At 41.5% G+C, this 24,312-nt stretch overlaps 1 protein-coding gene across 1 annotated transcript; it reads right to left on the minus strand.

Annotated features, from left to right (window-relative positions):
- Positions 1-24,016, minus strand: kcnj5 (potassium inwardly rectifying channel subfamily J member 5). The gene is made up of 4 exons (XM_058634806.1): positions 23,849-24,016; positions 15,288-15,370; positions 11,437-12,310; positions 1-1,085 (listed from the first exon to the last, which is right to left on the minus strand). The coding sequence occupies exons 2-4, from the start codon at positions 15,348-15,350 to the stop codon at positions 697-699; spliced, it is 1,326 nt and encodes a 441-aa protein (XP_058490789.1). The 5' UTR covers positions 15,351-15,370; positions 23,849-24,016; the 3' UTR covers positions 1-696.
- Positions 24,017-24,312: the final 296 nt, after the last annotated feature.

Here is a 24,312-nt window from a genome sequence, read left to right on the forward strand (position 1 = left end):
TTTGGGTCAAGGCTCTCAGACACAGAATGACAGTTTTTACAATGGTACAACCATGGACACAGAAAACAAAATTGGATTGCGGTTGCTTGTACAAGTTGCCTTTTATAGAACAGCTTCTTACATCTTCTCTTGCATATGTGAACTAGAGGCCTTTATGTTTCATCCTATAGGCGAGTTGGGTTTCAGACTCAACACTGACAAAGAAAGGAAATAATGATCTCCCACAATTCTTTTGACATGATCAAAAACAAGGTCCCATTAGCACGCAGAAGCTGCCGTCAGACACAGTAGTTAAGTTTACGAGACCGATACTTTGTTTAAATGAAGGTGAATAAACACGCTCTAAATCGAGAATATTGGAGTATCCATAATAAGCCCCATGGTACTCTGTCATGGCTACCAGTTTTAGCTCAGGTTTAAGTAATACAACTTGAGCTGTTACAGCAGTAAGTGGTCATTGTGATTATAAAAAGACAACCTGAACCACTGACCTTAAAGTGTAGATATAGATATTGTACGAGTGCGTCTGTATGTGTACATCACTACAAAACCAATCTATACTATAGATTGACCCTCTAGTATCAGAATATTGCATGATTCAGGGACTGGAGATGGATGTCTGCTGACCATTGACTAAATTAAGCATTACACTGTCCTGTCGTCTTGTCCAGTCTTTGCTCTCACTGAAGTGGCCAATCAGCCAGACAATCCATCAGCAAGGGGTGGCTCATCCCGAGCTGCAGCTAAGCCATTGGTCTCTCCTCTGTCTGCCCCTGAATTTCTCTCCACGTCCTTGTCCTCATCCTGGCTTAGTGGGTCCTGGTTGGACAGGCAGTCCAGAGGGTCAAAAGTATGAATTTTAGGCTCGGGGCTGAGGAGCGAAAGCTGAGGCAGCAATGGCTCCACCCGAAGCTTAGCAGCCAGCTCCTTAGCGCTGCAGGTGGGAGTGTTGGTCTCGTAGACATCGTGGAAGTTGTTGTAGTCTACCTCGTAGAAGCCCTTCTCCAATGAGAGAACCGGCGTGAAGCGGTAGCCCCAAAGCACCTCTGTGTCCAGGTAGGAACTCCGTGCCTGGCATGTCATTCCTGTCACATGCATGGATAGGCATACGCGTAGCACATACACACAAAACAAAACACACAAAATCAATGCGTCACACACATGCACAGGGAAAGAAAAGAGGCAAACAGAGTGGGCAGGTACACACACACACACACACACACAGATGGAAAGAGATGGAGGGAGAAAGAGAGACAGCACCAGTCAATTATTCATGGCTGTACAGGAACTACACACAGAAAGGCTAATAACTATTCCTGCTAAACCTTCATCATGCTTTTATAATCAAGGACATTGGTAACACCACTTATCGAAACAGAGATATCTTTAATATGTTTTTGCTAATTAGCAAGTTGAAGATAAAATAGCAAAGATATTTGCAGAATGTGCTACAGATGTTAAAACACAGTTTTACTTTACTCTACATTACACTATTTTCATTACTAGTCAGTGAAAACATGGAGGTGACTCTTTGAGTTATTGCAGGCACAACTAATAACGTCACTGGTAAATTGTCTCTGTACACACACACACACACACACACAGACAAGATCAGACAAACTTTAAAAAATGTGTGCTGTGCAAAAACACATTCAAGTCTCCACTGTAAAAACAAACACTATTAAGAAGTATAGCAGCAAATGGGAATTACAAAGCACACAATTATTCTCAAATGAGGTGGTTCATTGTTACTGAGCTGCATGCTACGAGTCTTGGGTTGAGTGGAAACAAGAGGTGCTTCTCATTAGTGGTTAAGCTACAGGCACCATTGTTCTCTCTTGGGGGACACAGCTTTAGCATAAATAATATAAATAAATGTTACAGATGCTAGGTAATGCAAAAACAAATCCGTGCATGAATTGTAAGGCAAGTTGGCGAATAATCCTACACACAAAACAAGCATCTAATTTACTCTCACACCTCGCACTGGGAACTTGAAGAGATAAGCTTCTTAAGGAGATGTGCCACTATTACTTTCTCACTGCAGTCTGACTTCATTATAGAATCTGTGGAATTTATCCTCCCACTGAGGAACGTGTACAGCTAATGAAGACGGTAACATATGACAGGCACCAATCAAGCCTACAGATATGGAATTTAGTGAGGCCTACCCCTTTAAAAGGACAACAACCTCCTCAGCCAGGGTTACATAATGCACTGTATCTCCCATAACACTGAGCATGTGCTCCAAAATAGACATAGATTTCTAATTTGATGTTGAGCCTCACGTCTTTCTTCAGCTTTCCCTCTGAATACGAGTGGCCTAGTTTCCACTTTTAACTTGTGAAGTGAAATGTTTATTTCTGTGACTGTATTAAAAAAAAAATCAAAGACAATGACCCTCGCAGTGACACATGTTTCTACGCTGTTTTGACAAAGAGTTTGATGTGTTGGTTTTATTATATTCCAGTTAAATACTTTGCAGCCTGATTGCCGATTTGCTGTTTTATCACTTTTTGGTACATATCAAGTTGCTTTTGACTTGAAATGTCGAGATGTTTGTGTAGAAATGGGCGGTCTGTTATTGCGTGGTAAATATACTTTAGGAGCTGCCAATATGTGAGGGATTTGGTCGAAATGTGACAGAATCAATTCCCAAATATGAATAAAAAGGAGAATATGAAAAGGATTTCGCACTTATCAGAATTGGACATTGACTACTACACAACGCAAACTTAAATGTACCCAGAAATACTTGTATGCTCTCATATTCAAATACTTGTCTTCCACACACTATAATTATGTTTCTCATGATACTTTCAAATTATCAATTAATACATGTAGGACAGGACTCCAGTATATGTAACTTCATGTGAAACAAAGGGACAATATGTGCGAGAGGGAGAATAATATGTGCATAAGAGTAATATATGTGAACGTGTGGTACAGCCACACGGTCACATTAGCAATAGAATTACAATATCTGCATTCATTTATTGTCAGACCTCAGGACGAGCACCTGCCACAGTCTCTCCTGTGCTCTAGTGTTTTGGACCATTTCTGAAAGGCTGTGGGAATTGTACTCGCTAGGTATTTACTTGCCTGCAAAAGCTTTTGTTCTGTTTTTCAATACTTTACTAGACAGTATTGATATTGCCCCATAATTTGAAGTTTTCTGCACTCGCTCGTCTTGCTTTAAAGAACAACTAGTTTTGTCAGCCATTCATTGCATTTGTCCTGCAGACTTCTTTGTCAAAGAAAAACAACGACAAGCAATGTTGTATTTTTCTTTTCTTTCAAAGGTGACCCACAATCTACACCCTGTGCAATTCTACAAATAGCAAACTATTATTAATTTTTTTGTATATAAAACAGCTTATTTTAAGTAGTCAACGCAAACGCTGCAGTATCTGTCGGTCAGAAAGCATCATTAGTTCTCATTCACACACCACTAATTTATCATGTACATGGAAGAGTATAATCTTTTTTAATCACTGCTGTTATTGCAAAGTATGAATGTGCATGTTTAAAGTTATAATGGCATCATTATTATTGCGTCAACCGAGCTCTCACTCTGTTTATCGTCATACCATATATAGTATAGCGTGTGCAGGACGTGTGACATTATCATGTTACGTGTGAAACCAGAGAAATCAAATCTGTTATGGGGCTTCTCCTTAGTTTATGGTCAACAGTTTATCTCGTCATCTGCAGGTGTAATTAAAATGTTGAAATTGCAAATGTTCTTCTTAGGTGAGTCACTGTCAGGTTACTGGAAGTGTGCATGCTGCCTTACTAGCACAACAGAAGGAAATGTGTCATCACTGTTATTAGACACCTGCACATTAACAATTTTGACGAGCCAGAATATTCAAATGTCATTGCGGGCGTAACTACTGCAAATACATGCTGCTGCTGCTGCTGCTGCTGCTTTCATGTTGTGCACCCTGAGAGCTTATGACCTTTAGCCCACATGCATCTGACTAATTCATGCAAAGGGAAATTTTTGTTATCACTTACTAATCTCTTCTGTGCTGTTTGATATATAGTGTTGCAGATCATAGTAGGGTTAGTGTCAAGTAATTATCTTTAGGTAGTATTAGGGTTACCAGACCTTTAGAGACCATTGTTTACTGTCTCTCTAGAATTATAGGTCTACACAGCAACAATTTCAACTGAAACTGAACGGTTCTCCAAAAGGTGCTAAAAATAGAAATTCAAACCTAAAGATCAATCTGCCACAAGCAGGCAAAGCAGAGGCAGAAGAGTCACAGCATGGAGGAATGTTCCCCCCCGTGAAGGCCTGCAAGAATCGTAGGGAGGCAGAAAACCTGGGATTCTATGAAGACCTTTGTTTGATGCATGTAAGCTAGTATATGGTTGAAGTTTGACTGATCCTAAAGAAAGTCAAACATGGACATATACGTTAGACAGTGTGTGCTGTGATGTCGTGTCTAGAGAAGAAAGATAAGACGTGTAAAATGTGTGCCACCTCTCTTACTGCCTGTCACTCAGGTGATACGGTGATGTATAGCTGCGGAGAAAAGTACCAATGTATGTCAACCTCCAGAAATAATGGGGGTTGAGCAGTGGAAATGTTGAGGAGAGAAGAAATGTCAAGATTTCAGATGACTACTTATTTGTTTGCTGCTGCCACTCCAACTTGTGCCACTTGTGGAGCACAGACAGTGAGCTCCACAAGGTTGTGAGCCTGCTGTAAACAATCTTAAAAAAAAAAGCTAGGCAATTTAAAATGTGTATCCCTTTCTCATCACGGGTAGTGTGAGATATCTGGCCTACAAGATGGACCTGAGTCAGATGGAATACAGAGTGTAGTATAATGTGTTTCACTGAAACACCTGATATTCCATCGCTGACTTTCACACTGTCCAGGCCGACCGATAAGGATTGCAGCTGGAGTGGTAAGAGAAGCGGCAGTGGACTTGTCTCTACTTTCTGCGGAGGCTGTAGTCCTTTAACCTTTCCACAAAAATCCTCAGCATGTTTAATGAGTCTGAGATGGCCAGTACTATCCTGTTTGCTATTGCATGCTGGGGCAGCAGGCTGAGAGCACTGGATACCAACAGACTTAATAAACTGACCTGAAAGACGGGTGATATTGTAAGGGTATAGAACTGGCAACAGTGTCAGACAGGAAAATTCTTGCCAAGCTACGTAGCAACCTGGACAACTCCTCCCACTCTCTCAATAGCTTGCTTGTCCAACACAGAAGCACAGACAGTGACGGACTCATTCCACCACGTTGCACCACAGAGCGCCACAAGAAATCATTCCTGCCATTTGCCATCAAACTGTTGAAGTGTCTAACATTCTGAACCAATGGACTGGAATTGGACTCATTTCTATGAGCCAGACACTCTTCATTAATTGTGCATCAACAAAATACCTACAATAATCCATGCGATATATATAATGTGCAATACCTCTCTGCTCTTATACTATGGACAATTATGTTCTTATGTCATAACACCAGAGATGCAAGTATTCTGATTCTGACACAAGCCCCTAAATAATGACATCTAATGTTTGTCTGTTTGTTATCTTTGAATCTTGTTTCACTATATTGTGCATCGTGTGCACCTCTGATGTAAAGCCACATCGACTTGTGATACTCGGTGGCTTCCGTGTAATTTTACAATACAAATCCTGCAAAGTAAATTAATCTTTTAAATCTACCACTTTTCCCTAAACAAAACACAAGCTGATTGATTGATTGCGGTTGGAAAATGCCCATCACAGTCTCTGCATGAAACGGAGGTGATTTCTGACAGGTTGTACAAGGAGGTCAAGTATCGCTGCCAGAATGCCACCATGCTGATGTGCATCAGTGTTGGAATAAAACGAAAGGAGGCCAGCTTGTGTACTTCTCAAACTATTGTTGTCTGGCAGACATTGGACTGGAAACCAACGATACAGTGTAAAATAATATCTTTAGATAGAAACCAGGTTTTCTCCCACAGCAGCAATTTTGTGAGTCCCTCAAGGATGCTGTCAAAACAATGACAAACAGATGAAGCGATGTTGTCACAGGTTTTGCAAGCTGCACAATGATAGAGCTCCATAGCATTCTACAAAACTCCTACACACAAATCGTGGTCGAAAACTGGAATATACACTCGCCAGTCATTTAATTATATATACCTGTGCAATTGCTTGTTAACACCACTATCTAATCACCCAATCACATGGCAGCAACTTAATCAGTGTAGACTTGGTCACTTGGACTTGCTGAAGTTAAAACAGAGAATCCAAATACGGAAGAATGGTGATTTTATGTGACTAAAAATGTGGCACAACCATCTCTACTGTTTACAGAGAGTGGTCTGAAAAAGCAGCAGCAAAAATCCCTTGTTGATGCCAGAGGTCAGAGGAGAATGGCCAGACTGCTTTGAATCAAATAACCACACATTACAATCAAGGTATGCAGAAGACTTTGAACCTTGAACCTTGAAGCAGAAGCCCTCACTGGGTGCCCATGACCCATTCTTAGGGTGTCATGTGTACCTTATGAAGTGGTTATATAAATTTAATAGATTATCCGATTTTCAAAGATATCCAGTGTTGATCCAGGGGTGGTTATGTGATGTGCGTCCTGATTTGCAGAGAATATTTTGGGTTGTGTGTTTGGGGACATGGAAAACAAAATATAATTCTAATCATTTACAGAATCATTGAGTTGGCACTCTTGACATCAGCATTCATAAAAAGCGAGGTGTTGCTCATGGACAGCTTTGCAGATTTCTGCAGCTCTGAGTGCCCATTAAATGGACACACACTCATTTTATGTCCATCAATGGTTTCAGTTTTGAAACACAAGGGCTAATCTACTGCACTGTCCATGGTGCTGAATTTGTAAATGGTCACACTCAATGTTAACTTCTTTTCCTGTTGTTGTTTTTTGCCATTTCATTAACTATCCTTCTCGTCATGCTTTTGGATTTCTCTCTGCCAGTGAATGTGACGGGAAGTAGCAGGCATATGTTATAGCTTGTACTCTGTAATATTAGTCATTATTCTCTCCTGACAGATTTGTTTTGGATCTATAACATTATTTTAAGTGCACACGACAAATACTCCATTCTATACTACAGTGTATACACTGAGCTGCTGGCTTGTGTGGAAACATTTTTTAAAACCCAACATATTAAATGATAACGGGGAGAAAGTGAAGTCAAATTTAAATGGATACATGGATAATGTATAAATAAGCTATAGTTAAGTCATCATATTAGCAGTGTAGCAGATAAAATCATACTCATTGTTGGTTCACAATATGGTGTGTGGGTCAAATCTTGGACCTGCACAATATCTGTTAGCGTTTTAGAATAATACGCAATAGCTCACTTAATCTCTTGAATAGCTGTAAAGACTACGACAAGGCCCAGTAACCACTGCCATAGCAACCATGGTTGTACCACTCTAGACTCTACACTCATAGAAAATATGATAGACCAAACTTTTGCAGAGTTCAGGGTCACGAGGAACACTTACTCTACTTAGAGTAGAGAGGATAACACGGAATATGCAACTTTGACAAATGTGAGATGATTTGGTGCTGTCATTTTCTCACAGGTAGATGCTGTGATCCCATTAAGGAATAACCTCATTTGGACACATAATAAGAGCACTTGTCAGTGCTGTATGGCTGTATGTATTTATATGCTCTGCAACATAATGTCAAAGTAAGTTGGCCTGAAATTGGAACTACGTTGTTTTCCTTTGTTGTTTCACTTTGTTGTTTCTTCCTAGTGTGTCATCCCTTGAGTTACCTTTTGTCGATTGTAAATGTCTACCATGCCCTGACATGTTTCCCCTGTGTTTGGTTATCCGTGCCTCCCCAGTGTGATAGGCTTAGTTCAGATTAAACTAAGCTCAACTTAATACATGTCACATGATGTATCACCTTTTCCATAAATAAGGGGAAACTAGAGGCATAGCTCAATACAGCCAACACACGTGACTTTTCTCTAAATGCTTTCCTTGCTGATATGTGGAGGTTCCAAACACCTTGGCCAGATAGTAATAAGCCATACTTATGAATAAACAATTTACCTGAAAAGTGTAAATAAAGGAATTCCAATGAAGACACTCCTGGTTAAACATCAACGATATTTAAGAAAAATTATTTCAGGACTCATTCATTTATTTTTTTTATAAATGAAAGATGAGGACTAACCCAGAGATCAGCTGGTATAAACCAGTGTTGTTTTTGGCAGCTATTCTAGATTTAGTCTTAGTTTTAGTCTTTTGGACTAAAACGCTTATTAGTTTTAGTCATATTTTAGTAATTTCTATATGTGATAGTTTCAGTCACGTTTTAGTTATTTCTATATGTGATAGTTTTAGTCCTTTTTATATGTGATAGTTTTAGTCACGTTTTAGTCATTTCTATATGTGATAGTTTTAGTCACGTTTTAGTCATTCCTATATGTGATAGTTTAGTCACATTTTAGTCATTCCTATATGTGATAGTTTTAGTCACGTTTTAGTCATTTCTACACGTGAAAGTTTTAGTCACGTTTTAGTCATTTCTATATGTGATAGTTTTAGTCACGTTTTAGTCATTTCTATATGTGATAGTTTTAGTCACGTTTTAGTCATTTCTACATGTAATAGTTTTAGTCACGTTTTAGTCATTTCTATATGTGAAAGTTTTAGTCATGTTTTAGTCATTTCTAACTCAAAAAAGTTTTAGTCAGTTTTAGTTTAAAAAAAAGAAGAAAAAAAAGAAGTATAGTCTTGTATAGTAACAAATCCATTTAGGTCAATAAGGATTGGAGATTACCGACTTCATCATACAACAGTGTCACACATAAGTTTGACATGAAATTTCCTCCACCGGTGGTTTGCCGTGACCGACTCTAGATCGGCTTGGAAGGGCTTGGGGCGAAGGTGGTTTACAGCAAACCCCCGCCCGGACCTCGCCACTTCCTGGGGCCGCGGACATGTGCACTCGCTGCGTCATCGTTGACGAAAACAACACTGGTATAAACTTGTTATTTCCAGAGCTAGTACAAGAATGAAAACAAGGATTGTTGTTGGCAACACTAACAAATATGACTGGGCTTGGCACCGGTAACCGTAAACAGTGTCGTAATCACTTTTTTGTTTAGAGCTAAATATTGTGCTTAACTTTATGGTTTAGGGCCAAAAACGATCATGTCGGGTTTCGTGATTGTATATGTAGAATAACAAGTATACAGACAGGACACATCTGCGGAGGCATCTTTCACTATTTAGTACAATAGCTGTGATGGCAAAAAAAGTAAAAGTTTAATCGCTGTCCACAAATAAAATCTATCCAGTAAATGCCTTAATCAATTTTGAAATGTTGGAAATGGGATTGTTACTAAGATACAAGTTATTATTGCTTTTTTGTAATGGCATTTGATCACTGGGAACAAAAGTACTCATATGTAAAGTGACGCTTATTGTTTAGTTTCTCATTCCCAAAATACTCATTAAATTATAAATTTTTGCTTGATATGAGACACCTGGACTTATGTTGTATTATTAGAATCATGACAAAAACAAAGGCGCAAATCTGAATGAGACCTAAGGAATGACCAGACTATCAATTGATGCCTAACCACACTGACAGAGCAGATTCATCACTTAAAACACAGCACGTGGAGTTGCTTAGTCGGCTTTGAATGTCCTTACAGCCTCATTTATTTGTCAATTCATCAATTTGTAAATATTTATAGCCAAACTGCACTGATTAGTCGAGGCATGCTGCGTTTAACAGCTCATGCATCGCAACACACTTGACATTTTTATCCCTGCGATAATTCTGTTACTTGATTATAAACACTTAAATAACCACTCATTACAACCAAGGTGTGCAGAGACTGTGAATGCACAACACACAGTCCTGACAAATTATTTGAACGCCAATTACCCATAAACTAACCATAAAAAGCTCACATCCTCCAGTCTGTTTGTGAAGTCACAATAGGGTTAACAGGGGACACACGGATACTGGGAGGGCTAGTTTTGATGGTCGTATTGGTGCGTTGCCTAGCATTCAAGGACAGTGACAACATAAACCCTGCCTGATGCCATGGTCCCTGTCGGTGAAGCAAAATGTGATTTAATGTCAGAGTGAAGAATGCAGCAGCATGAGCAGGAAGCATGATGACATGACCACTGGTGCTTTGGTGGGGGGGGGAAGGAAAAGAAACTAAAAAGAAATAGAGCAGAAATATTCAGATACTTGCAACACCATGCCTGGCTGCATTAAATAGCTTGGCAGTTGTGTGCCTTTTTTTTTTTTTTTTTTTTTAAAACAACAGTTATGTACTTCTACACGCTCATCATCAGCCGGTCTCACTCACTGATGCAGAGTACAATGATATTCAAAGTAACATGTATAATGCATTGTATTAGTATTATAATTAGTCCTTGAACAGATAATCCCTGAACAATAAACCGTGCATTCATTGTGCTTATAAACAATAAACGATTCAGCCAATGCCCCACAGAAAACATGTGAGATCATCAAATTAACATCTTGTCATGGGCCATGCCGTGAAGATACCTGTATTCATCAAGGTAAAGGGGTGAATAATAAGGTTAATTGCATGCTTTTGACTTAGAGATGCAGATGCTACATGTTTCCTTTTGCTGCCTTGACTGGCTGCAGGGAAATAAGAGCTTTGTGGAACTTTACTGTACCACGTGGCCATGTCTGCCTCTTAAATGTAACCAGCCTGGAGCACTTTTAAGAACTGCTTGTCTTTTACCCAAAACACAGACCCGCACTGTGGGTGTTTACGCTTCATTCATTTTGAAATAAACACTATCAAGACATAACCATGAAGTAGTAACAGGGGAAATGCGGGGTCTTTTGAGCACAAGGAAACATTTATTATGATCGGCTTTCAATTGTTTGCCTTGCTTTAATTGTTGCTTAAAAACTAATTTGCAAATGACTTCATGCAGGTCAGAAACGACGGCAAAAAGAACGCTTTCCATCTTTCTTCAGAACGCAACTGCGAGTGAATTATAAAACTTATAAAATCCTCATTAAATTCTCCACTAACTTAAATCCGAAATGCATTACTATTATTCATGTCTCACTTTAAGAGTCGATTATCTGTTAATGTTAGTCTCTCCGTCTTTCCATCCATTACTATATTATCTTTTACAACCTGAAGCTCGCACAGACACTCACTTGTGCTCGTCCTCTTTTAAGCAGTGCAACTTTCCATGCAAGCCACTTCTGCCTTTCCGTCCATTTAACCATCCTCCCATTCCACCCACTCAACTCACTTCCAGCAATCATCCGTCCATCTCTGTCTCTTGCTATCTATCTGTCATCCGTGCATCTTTCCATTCAAACCGTCTTTGTGTTTATCCATTCCCATAACCCTCATCTCCATCTTCCACCCCTTACTACCCCCAGTTTCATACCTGTGGCCTCCACCATTCCCTCAAGGATAACCACGATCTCAAACTCCTCCTTCTCCATTTGAGTGAATGACATCTGCCAGAAGGGGCTCTTCTCATTGATCTCGTGAGAGATGATTAGTGGCGACACCAGGAACAGCCGGTCGTCTCCCGTGTCAAAGCCGATGTTGATGTCGGTCTGGTTGAGTGGGATGAACTCCCCCTCCTTGGTCTGCTGTGACCGGATCAGCTTTGCTCGGATTGATGCCTCCACGATGTGAGAGTTCCTTAGGTCCCCCACCCGAAACATCAGGCACATCTTGTTGTCTCGCACTGCGATAACAGCCTTGTGTGAAAACATGAGGGTCTCTGCGCGGTTCTTTGGCTGTGAAATTTTCACAAACATGCAGCCCACCATCATGGCATTCACAATAGAACCCAAGATAGCCTGCACCAAAAGCAGTATGATACCCTCAGGGCATTTTTCTGTGATCACACGGTAACCATACCCAATTGTGGTCTCAGTTTCAATGGAGAAGAGGAAGGCTGAGACAAAACTGTTAAGGTTCTCCACACATGGAGTCCAGCCCTCCTCGTCAGCATGCAACAAATCGCCACGGATGAGTGCTATCAGCCACCAAAGGAAGCCAAAGAAAAGCCAGTTGACAATATAGACCAAAGTGAAGATGAAAAAACTTAGACGCCAGCGTAGATCCACCAGCGTAGTAAACAAGTCACTGAAGTAACGGTAGGTCTCTTGTACATTTCCGTGGTGGACATTGCACTTGCCGTCCTTCTGCACATATCGCTGCCGTGGCTTCCTCGCTGGGTCAGAAATCAAGTGGGTTCTCTCTGTCGTGATTGGAGCATCCCGCAAGTGTTTAGGAAGCTTCTTCACCTAAATGGAACAGGAGAGATTCAAAAGGAAGGAAGCAAAGTGAGGAGAAGGATTATGGTCAATCAAAAACCCAAAGCTGAGAAAATAGTGGCAGTTTTGAATGGTGGGTGTACTTTATATTGGCCTAATTGATTTGTGTGTGTATATAGATATAAATATATATATGTATCTGTATACACGTGAAAACTGAACCTGAAGGACATAACACGGGACACAGGGACACACAGGTCTTTGTCAATGCTGGCCCAGCTCCAGCTGGACAATCTGGCTCCACAGCTGTGCCCTGCCTCTCTCTGTCCCCTGTGCTCCCTTCCTCACACCCTATGGGACACTGACAGGCCTGGATTGGAACACATCTCCCATCTTTCCCCAATAAACCCTTTTGCCATCCTTATAAGGAACGCCATATGCCTGGGCACGTGAGCTAAAACACATGAAAACATGTAGGGACTTAATTGGCCATTTTCTTTGACCATCTTCTTGGACTTACTCATACATAACAAACAGATACAAACAGGAAAAAGGGTTAAGGACACTTTAAAAATTGACCATTGACACACGGATGTGAGCTGATGTAAACAATAGGCTGTTGTTTGCACACTTCTGTCAGATCATTGTGGACCAAAGGTGTATACAGATTTGAATCTATGCATTTTCAAACAAAGCAAAAAAAAACAAAAAAAACACGAGCTGATAAATAAAATGCTTTGTCATGAGAGAGAAAGGCCCTTGTTCCTCGCCTCTGTTTCTAATCAGACACCTGTGACCCATCCCTCTGTAGAGTTGTGACAAACTGTGTGAGAGAAAGCCATTTGTCCCTCTCATTGTTAGCCACATTGCATATATAGTAACTATGCTTGTTGCAACACAGTGTCCCTTGTTGGTTCAGGTATTGCGATACGATAAAATAGAGTTAGTGTTTAATATGTAGTTTCGTGTTATTACAATTTCACTTTAAACACTGGGACAAAAGGAGGAAATGCCGGAATACTACTTCTAGTTATACCCTTGGTGACATCAGTGTGTACGATTTAGGTAAAAGTATTTAAATTACATGAAATAATGTTATAATAACGATGTTGGAGCATCAACAAACTAAGCACCACTGGAAATTGAAGGTTACCATAGGTTCTTCATGCTTGGAAGGTCAGGGTATCTGAAACCTGCAATTTCACCAATAGATAATGCTAAATATGACATACTGTACTGTTAACATATGCATAAACATTTAAAATGGTAGGCTATGTAATGACTGTTGGATCATATTCCAAGGGTGGTGTGGATAGCAGGCACAATAATGTTGGCTTCTGCTAATGAAGAGGTTTATTTAAACAGTGGATTTTGACTGTCGGGGGATGGGCGTCGTGTTAATTTGCTTTTGTTTTGTATGAGTTCTTGCACATGTTCTTGCACACGTAACATGAGACCACTTGTACAAATGTTATTGACCCAGAAACTTCCATTCTTTTTGTGCTTACACCAAGTTCTCCTCCTTGTGCTATCACAAAGACAATCTGTGTCAGTTTAGCAAGAGAGGACACTACAATATCCTTGCTGTGCCTTTCGTTTGGAGAGCCCGGGTAATAAAATCTGTCAGACTGATTTAGTAAGGGGTTTCACTCAGATACTGGATGCCCTTTCACTGCTGACCTGTGTACATACAAATACACTTAAGGATATTGATTTGAAGGGGTCCCTGTTTAAGGCACATTATGACAGAGCAATTAAAAGACGGTGCATGTTGACCTGCATTGCAATTTGTGGGCTTGATGACAATGCACTCACTAAATGTCACTGGGCTTCCTTATTACCAACAGTATATCACAGTCAGTCAAACTTTCCACTGACAAGATCCTTTAATGTGAAGGTGGCTGTACACTGCTTGTAGACAACCAAAATAGGCTCCTTCATTTCCACACTTCCAGCTGAGGTTAATTGAGTGATAGATGAAGCTGTCACAACCAGTGCCATCCAATCTTTGGCCTTTGTAGTCAATACAGTCCCTGGGGACGGTGGTCATAAACAAATTCATTAGATCTCTCTGCGTGGCAGTGGTAAGTGGTTGGTGTTGTCCCTTATTGAGCCTCTCTGTCCATGCTTGGTTTCACGGTAAATCCCAATCAGCAGGATTATCAGATGAGTGGTGCAACTCCACCATTCATTATTGGGTAGAAGAGAGGCGCTTGGGTTTTGTCGGAAACTTAATCTATAATCTGCACCACTGATTTCCTCTGTGACGTACTGTATATCTGCAGAATATCTCGGCCTTTTTAACATTCTTTAAAGCCATCCGTCTGGTTTTTCTTTATCACTAACATAAAGACACGTTCCTATCCCGTGGATTATCCTTATCTTTCTCGTGTTTTTACCCCCCACCCCCCACCCCCAGTCTATCATATCTCATGTCTCCCACCCACCACTCCCCCCCGTTTGTTCCGGTCAACAACTTGGGCATGCAGTGTAACTGACTGGACGCCTTGTGTGGGACAGATTTGCTCTGCACAGAAAGAGGCTGTCATACTCGACCTGTTCATTTATTCACTTAATAAATTATTTGTTTTTATGGTGCGATGTGAAGCCACTTAACCGGATGGGGTTGGGTGGGGCAAGGGAGGAGAGTGAAAACAAGTAGGTTGGACAAGACAACATGATTCGATGACGGTAACAACATCAGCAATAATACCATACCAATAGACACCGATTACGACAGCAACAACATTAACATTCACAACCACATGTGTGCATCTGCGTGTATTTGGGAATTAGAGTGGGGGGGATTACGTGACTGTGTGGTTGGCTCTCAGCAGCAGGCCTTTCAGGACCCAGATGCACAGAGCGTCCAGCAGTCCCTCAAACAAGGTGAGACCTGAGGCCACCAATCCCAGGGACAGGGCATGACACATAATTCCCACCATTTCTTTTATATCCATTTTGGAAACACAGGAGTTGGTGTCTAGGCATAGGCTGTGCAGGTTACCTGTGCGGGCGTGACTCCTATCTCCATGTTGTGGTCCATGAGGACTCGAGAATCTCCTGCCATTCTCAGCTGAAGCTCAACACCTACGGAAACAAAACAAATACATTAGTGTCTTACATAACACATGCTTTATATGAATAATCATAGATATCTTGTTGCCATCTGCAGTGTCAGAAAGAGCTTGAATTCGCTGATCAGCAACTTTCAATTCAACTGGTACATCAGAGGTCAAAGGTCAAAGATCCAGTCCCCAGTGACTGTTGCAAACAATCTACATCCATTAGGCCTTTCAACCTTTCAACCCTCAGCAATCCAAATTGCACATCCACTTTGTGAAGCACACACATTGTGTCAACGCTAACAATGTTTTGTTGATATGCAGTGCAGCCCCCTCCGGCACAATATCTACTTGTCATTTTAATTGTTACAATTTGTCAATATGTCAATATTCGCTGTCGTGTAATTAGAGCCCAAAGAAACACACAAAGGCAGTGTGAACTGAAAGGTCAGATGTTCAACACAGTAAGATGTTTGCTGATGACTTTTTAATATTGAAGGAGCTATTTATACGGCAACCTTTGTTTTTACTCGAAAATCTGTGTCCTGCGCTCTTACAATGAAATTAAGAGAGAAATGAAATTAGCAGATGTATCTTCACAGTGTGTAGCTCAGTATCACAACATGTATCATTCTGGTGATAACAACAGTGATCATGATGATGACAAAAATTGTATGCGTGCTCCAAACAGTAGCCACACAGTGGGAGGATAAGGGTGCTGCATTGTCGCAGCTGGAATACTAAAGTTAGACATTTGCTGTTATCGTCACATGGAAGATGACCAAGTGTCCCGTACTGTTTTCTATTTTGCTTGTACAATGAGGAATTGGTCTCAGGTGCAGCAATTTGCACTGCATCATTTTTCTCAAAGAGGAGGCTTATTATTGGCATAATCTCCAGGTGCTCCAGCTATGTGTGACCTCAAGCAGACAATGCATGCTTGCACAGTTATTGTATTGACGCACAAATGTTTGCACACAAACATTGTGCACTCTTACATCATGCAGGGGCATCTTGAAAAAAATAAAGGATACCGGCGTCAATCCAGTTGCCCCTTTTGATGTGAATTGAATCAAAGCGTAATAGAACACGCAGACGATGAAATAAAATGAAATGAATTGAAATGAAATGTCTGCACGTGTCGTCTTTGTGGTTGTTTTGGATGCACAGCTCTAGGTGATGCGCTACTAGTGCACAATGTATGATGTCATTTCTCTGCTCTGCTGAGATGGATTTTTCAAAGCAGGTAAACTGTTGTGATGTGTCCAAAGAGACAGGAAAGGGAGAAAAAAAAGAACTCCATCAAAGCCTCCTGACTGATGTGGGAATAACAGCCACTGCTGTAGTTATGAAGGGGAGTGGGGTATGGAGGCGAGTGTGTGGCAAACCTCTGATAAAGCCCTAATTTTAGCAGCAACACCTTTGGAGCTCCACAAGAGGCAATTGACTTACAGAGCCTCTGGGTTTTGTTCGACAATAAACTACTCTTAATTTAGTAAAAAAAAAAATACCTTTGCTGTTGGTTTAGGGCCTTAACAACATCTGCAATTTCCTTGTCATCTGTCTTTGATGTTACTCTGTTTGATCGCTGACAAGCAAGAGGAGGGAGAGCAAAAGCAAGCGCAGGGAAGTGAGGAGAACACGTCACAAATCAGATCCACACAGGAATGCGGTGTTGACATTGATGGTCCAAAGCAAAGGGCACAGTGACGTGACAGGCATCTGAGCGGGGAAAAGACAGACAGACAGCAGAGATGTAGCACACACACACACACACACACACACACAAGCACGAGCTTCTGGGAAAACCTCACAGAATACATTACAGGGGTTGCTTTTTGAATCATTTTAGGTTCTCTCATGAATTATACATGACTCCCCGGAGATCAGTGAACTTCAGACCTGTGTATATTTTCAGTGAGGCTGTGATTGCACCGTCAGTTTCCAGCAGCAGGCTCAACGAGCCCAAATGAGAGGTGTTTGAACATGGATAACAGCCGGGGTGATTTATCTTAGTGCTTTAAGAGGGTAACAAGCATTTATCTTGTTAATGGGAGAGTGACTGGCTCCTTTGGCTGGATTGTGTTTGTGTCCTGATAACAAGAGCACTCATATGATGTCCTTAAGGCCAAGACAAACATAGCAAATCCAGGGAACTTGCTTCCTAAGGGATATCTATAGTTCGTATATTTCCCTGTGTCTTGCTGACCGTGCACGCTTCAAAAAATAATCTGTACAACACACAACAAAATTTGGCTTGTTCCTTCTAACCTTTGGCAAAATCTATAATTTTCCAACAGGGCATGTAATGCACTGACTAGCTCTGCAATTTAATTTTGTACAATTATACGACCACAACTTCAGAAACGCGTGTGGTCAGCTGGCCTGGAGTGGAGCCAAGAGTTGGATTTTATCAATTCTAATCAGTGCCCCAATAAGACCTCAACAGACTGATTGCCTGAATTATAATTCTCACTTGATCAACGTTAACTGTTTAATTCTTTTTCTTTTTTATTTATTTCCCATTATACAGATGTAACCAATTTAGCCTCTGTTCAGAAACACTGTTTCCTGCTTGAAATTGTAAAGTTTTACTAATACAACCAATGCTGCTCGCTGCCCTCAAGTACAAACGCTGTGGTTCGAATGATTAACTGTTGAAAAATATGACCCCCTCCCCCCCAAAAAAAACAAAAAAACAAAAAAAACAAAAACAACATGTTGTGTTTTCTGTCTTCCTGAGTCTTCCTCTTCTCCTCTTCTCCGGGTTGTAACCCTGCTGCTGAGCATGACCGGCTTACAAATGGCAGTATTATGTTGCACACTCAGCACTGCATCTCTAGTTTACAGTACAGATTTGACCACTATTGGGCACCCATCCATGGATTTTGAGGTCATAGCCTGTGATTTTCTGTTGATTCATCAAATACAATGCTTACACTGAGTGCACAGGGGAAAACAGAAAAGAAAGAAGAAAAAAAGACAGAGGGATTGAAAAGAGAGAAGGACCACACTGCAGCGGTTTTGCACTTTTTAAAAGTAATGAAACAGCCACTCTTTTCACTGAATCACTGCATCAGATTGGCATCTACACTGGCTGAGTCAATCCAGCTTATCTGCTGTCTCTGACTGTGGTCCATGGTGGCACTACAACTTTCTACTTCCTTTATCCTTTTCCCTCATTCACTCCACCCCTTGAGTGAAAGCAACGAGTCATGGTTGCAGGACCGGTCATAATTATGTCCGGGGCTAAGACTGGCCCCATGAAATAACATGGCCTCATCCCTATCTCTGCTCACTTATGACACTTTGAGGTTGGGTGGGTCAAATGACTTAAAATGGCCCCAGCTAGTTTGGCTCCAGGCAAAAGGAACACACTCACACACACACACACACCCGGGACAAATCAATTACACACACACAAAGTTTCTACCATCCCCATTATGCCCGATAGTGAGCTGAGTGTATCCAGTTGTGTCCTTCTCATGGCTGACCTTCTCTGGAGTGACATTGCTGCATCGAGACGTTTGACTCACACGCGAGAAACAATTTCCTTAATGACAAACACACACACACACAGCAGTCTCTCTGTCCTGCTTTCAATCTCCCTCTTACAGTAGCCTACACTTTGCACAAAACCTTTGGGGGGGGGGGGGACGGTGTCACGTGCTCTGCTACGAAAAAAATGTGACAACCAAGATTTCAAATGTTGAAGTGAGAGTGGATGAGATTCAAATCCCAACACCTATTGGAGCCAAATAACACCCTCTTCAAACCTGCTGGCCTGAAGAGTGATGAAGAGAGATGAGAGATGTCGGTGGGTGGACATGTTCCCCGACACTATTTTGTCCTTTTATCAGGTGTGTGTCTCTCATTGCTGTGATTTATGGCTTTAGATCCGATTCCTTATATGCCACTGCGATCTGTATTTGAAGCAAAAATAATAAACTGGAATAATGATGAGGAATGAGTGACTTAGAGTATGTGAGACATACTAATCTGCGTCAAGTAACACATACAGTGTGATTTCTCTTCGTATTTGTTCATAAATCAAATCCATTGATTCATCGTCCTCAAACTTCATCGTACCAAACAATGCATGAGGTTCTTTATTCATATGCCTCATCTCACTGTAAAGGACGGGGGGGAACAGAGAGGATAGGAGGCCATTAGCGGGGTGGGGCTGGGCTGCAGAGCCCGGCAGCACATGCAGAATCCTCGAGGGGCCAAAAGGTCCAACGATCTTGATTGAAATTCCTGCCATGCTTCACTGTGTCCCTGTACATGTCCCTTTGAGGAGCCTCCTCCTCGATAGTCAGCACATCCCCAGTCATGTAATGAGACAGTGACCCTGCAGTTGCGTGTGCAAAATCCTCAGATACGCTTGTTTAAACCCACTGTGCTGACGGCACAGTGCACGGTGCAAATTAATCTTAGTTGTTTAAATGTGAAGCGCGTTGGTGCTGAACCCCCCCTACCCCCCCAGCAATTACTTTAAAAAAAAACCCCTAACAATTAAATAAAATATATAAGAAAAAAATCCATGCTGTCACTCAGGCCTTATTAACACACAGTGTTAGTTGCTATGTGGGTTAATGAGCTGCACATATACAGGGACGTGCTTCCCCTGGGTGATGAATGCTGACGCTTCATAAATGGTTATGTAAAAGCCTCCAGATGTGGATTAGACCTGAATGTGTAATACAGGACAACTAGGGACTGTGATAACTAGGTCCTTGTCCTGTATATCATACATAGTATGAAACAATATCCAACTGTACGTGTATTTACAAGAATTTACATGATAAGATTGCAGGAGCTGTGTAACACAATCGGCATGAACTCCTGTGTGATTTTTCGTATAACTGGCCCGACCTGAATGCTGATGAGCTGATGACACAAGACGGTGTAACACATCTCTGACATTGTCTCTCAGGCTTAACAAAGGAGTTCTCATGAATGGAATGAGGCATCCGCCTTCATTAAACTAACCATATAAAGGCTGGTGCAGCCACAACGTCTGAGCCAGGAATGAGATACTGCAAACCTTTCGCTTTCTTCTACATAACCTGTTGGCGACAGATGAGCCAGGACATGCCTGGGAATGTGCATTTTCACACTTGTAGGTATAATCTGCAACGCATCACACTCAACAGTCTGGCATTTCTGTCATGTAAATGTTATTAATTCCAGAACTACCACTTGGTCAGTATAAAAACTATTAGAAATGAGCTCAGGTAATTTTCACAGATGCATGGCGTACATTTTGCGATGAGGCTATTTTTGTGCCGGTCCACTGGGACCTTGTATGTAGGGCCACAACTAAATATTTGATTTCTCTGTCAATCTCGATGAATGGAGGATTAAAAATCTCAATTTTCTTTGAAATATGAAGGCAACGAAAACCTAATATAGTGGAGCTGAAAAATCTGAGAGCTTATTTAATTAGAGAAAAAAAATACTCAAAAATGTTAATTGATCATCAAAGTAGTCGACAATTCAGTTATTAATGGATAAATAATAAGTGCTGCCTGTGTATGCTCCCTGTAACACAACACTTTTCAGTCAAGATGGTGGCACGCTCTTGGAGAGACGATGGTTACTGTGTAAACTTGCTTGAGATTACTGTGTGTGAGGAAGACAACTCAGCCCTGAAATACTACAGAGATTAAGTATGCATGCGTACAATGCGAGAGTGACCTGGACTCTTATTTACAGTAACAGAACTACAGACATGTTTACTCATGCGGAAATGTGAAGCGGCTCTCCACAAAGAAAGACCTTTAGGGTCATATACTGTATATGTGTTGAGAATTTTACACATATCATGAATGTGTGCGCGTGTGTGTGCTGATTTAAGAGAATTAGGATTTGGCTCAGATTAAGAAAAGGTATTTGCGTGTGATGGTTACAGTGAGGCATAGGGCTGAGGGAGTGTAATCCATATGATACATCTCTACAATTATAGAGAGACATTATAGTGTATGTGAGTGTGTGTGTGTGTGTGTGTGTGTGTGTGTGTGTGTATGAAGGGACCATGTACAATAAAAAAAAAACATAAATGTTGCCATTTGATGCATTGCACCAGATATATCCTGGGGCTAATTTTCATCTGTGGTCCCCTGACAGGTCACAATTAAAACTAAGCAAAATGCACATGCACACGCGTCAAACAACAGACACACACTAAAGTATATGGTCAGTGGTGAGTAGGTTCACCTTTTTGTCCATTCATCATTCACGTTGACTTACTGTAGGTGAGTAGGACAAAAAGGAGATCCATGCAACTCTCGAGCACGCAGAGGGGGGCAATTTATGTTTCATGTTGGTGCTGTAGGCTGCAGCAGCAGCTCTGCGTGTTGTATTAACTTTTATGAATAGTGTATAAATGCATGCAGCAAGAAGTGTGTGGGCCTCGTACCATCAATCTGGCATGTAAGTACCATGGATGACACTTTAAAACACAGTAGACACTGATGCCTGAATTTGCATTAGATGCAGATTTATAGCGACGTTTTCTTTAGGGGTTGACAAGATTGTGTGTATTCATTACATTCTTTACATAAAACACAAGGCTATGACTTCAATGCTACACAGAGTTATTTTTCCAAAAGTAAAGTGTACAAACTAGAGCTCAAGAAGTATAAATACATGGCAACTAGTTCTGTTGCATAAATAAAGCATTTGCATAAAGGTCTGTGAACCGCCACATGACAAAACATTGCATTTTTATGCAGCTCTCTGACATGCACACATTTTCCTGGCTACTAAATATGAAAAAAAAAACACACACACACATCATGCCTGGCTAAGCTTTTGACACAAATGTGCCGCTGTGGTATTAGGGAATGTGGATCTGCTGAAGAGCAGAGCTTTCCCCACATCCCCTTGAGACACAAAGTCTTGACTAAATAAACAGATCCAATTAATTATTCACTGTGTGTCTTCTCTTTGGAGAGTCTTCTAAGATTCTGCTGCGCATTACATCAACCCTCTGCCCTCTTTTGTCCTCTCGTTAGGGAGATCAGGGCATGGATAATAACTGAGCAGGAGAGGCTCCAGGTACACACACACAGCACTGAGTTGCAGCTACAATGACAGCAGTGATAATAAGGTCAAAAGGCCATCCATCAAAAACCGTTACATCTCAGTAGCCCACACTCCCACATACACTCTTTAAATAGCCCATATTTCAACCAGCTGTGAGCCAGGTCATAGTACAGTGAACAAAAGTAGGCTGAAGTATGGCAAATAGGCAGGTTTTGTATAAAATACATGAAATTACTAATTGTTAGAGTCAGAGTCCTTGTGCTACGAAGGATTTGAGCTGGTAATGTCATATTTTAGTGCTACATAGATGGCTTTATTTGTCCATGACGCGACAAACTAATGATGGAGTCCGCACACTATCTGGACACTTGACATTCCTCCGATGGTGAGGATACAAAGAAGGTCAGGGTAAAGTGTGCTCTGTTAATGCGGGTGCTTACGCCCCTGCATTGTCATCAAAGTTTTACAGTGACAACTCTGAACTGGTGCCATACAGCCGGGGAGAAAATAGAGGTGTACATCAGATGTTGGCTAATCTTCAGTCCAGAGAGTGTTTTCCAGGGAATCGATATGAATGATTTTCTCTCAATGTCTTCCGTGTGGCTTACAATATTCATGAAAAACTGCCAAGAGCTATATCACTACCACACACTGCTTTATCTGCTGTTTTTATTGAGCATTTAAAAACATGTAGGAGCTGAAACATGCAGCACTGCGTGCCACTGTGTGGTACACCACCCCCCCTCCTCCACACACACACACACACACACACACACACACACACACTCTCTATTGTATCAAAGCACAGATAGATGCACATTCACTTGTTCCTGCTGCTCTTGTAAATCTCCTGCATTGCACTGAGAGAACTACAGCATCGTACACGAGAACAGGCAGAAGCAGCAGGACTGTTGACAGGCTTTTCACTGCTTGCGTCAGAGAAATCCATCGGCTTTTTGATTACCCAGCCCCCACTGTGAGGGCAAGGAGATGCATGGTGATGATCTATGTATCTCTGCAATGACACAAGATGAAGGAGTCAATGACAACAGATGAAGGGGCCATATGGCGAAGGAGGCAAGAGTTCCTGCTCGCCCGCTTTCGAAGTGTCTTAAATTGTCTCCCATCCCCTCTTGCTATCTGCCCTCATGCCTCTGATTCGATATATCTGACTCTTGCAGTTTTTGATCTCTCCTCAAGTAACGTGCACTTTTTTTTTTTTTTTTATACCAGGCAACCCACTCCAGATTGGATTTGTGGCAGTGCAATGAAACACATAATGCAATCACAGCATGCGATGCCATCCAGAGACAAATTGAGCCGAGGCAGCTTGGATGTGGAGCCACAGTCGTATCATGCATCAGCGGCTTTTAAACCTTCCCTCTCCTCTTCTGCCTTCCTCTCTGAGCCTCTTCCTCTGCTCTTCTCCTCATCAGCCGCGCACAAGGCTTACCTTCAGGTCTCTGCAGGAGTGGCTGGCAGGCTCCCTTCCAGTCATTTCACAGCTGCTCTTCTCCCCAGGATTGTGCACTCCTTCCCTGGCTTTGTGCAATCAGCAGCAGCCCTCCTGCTTCACTCCTGCCACCCTGCTCCTTCTGCTCTCACTATCTACTCCTGTGTGAGTGGGGGCTCTGTCTGTGTATGTATGTATCTGTGTGTGTGAGGAAGAGAGAGCGAGAGAGAGAGAGAGAGAGAGAGAGAAAGGAAGGGAGAGAGAGAGAGAGAGAGAGAGAGAGGGAGGGAAGGAAAGGATGTAAATGTGTGCGCTGTCTCTCGAATTCTCCTCTGTTTTTACTTTCAAACAGAGATTGTTCCCTTTTGTCCCTCGGGATTTGTCGTTTTTTTTAAATTGTATATGTTAATATCTTTTTATACAGATCATCAGCATTTTTATTTGGTGTGTGTGTGTGTGTGTGT

This window comes from Solea solea, chromosome 7 (assembly GCF_958295425.1).
Source record: "Solea solea chromosome 7, fSolSol10.1, whole genome shotgun sequence".
Taxonomy (NCBI): Eukaryota; Metazoa; Chordata; class Actinopteri; order Pleuronectiformes; family Soleidae; genus Solea; species Solea solea.

Excerpts from the sequence above, each read along its gene's own strand:
- kcnj5 (XM_058634806.1), bottom strand. The coding sequence starts at position 15,350 with ATGGCAGGAGATTCTCGAGTCCTCATGGACCACAACATGGAGATAGGA. Across the intron at positions 12,311-15,287 it reads TAGGAGTCACGCCCGCACAG|GTGAAGAAGCTTCCTAAACA; the intron begins GTAACCTGCACA and ends TGTTCCATTTAG. Across the intron at positions 1,086-11,436 it reads GGGAATGGTGGAGGCCACAG|GAATGACATGCCAGGCACGG; the intron begins GTATGAAACTGG and ends TGCATGTGACAG.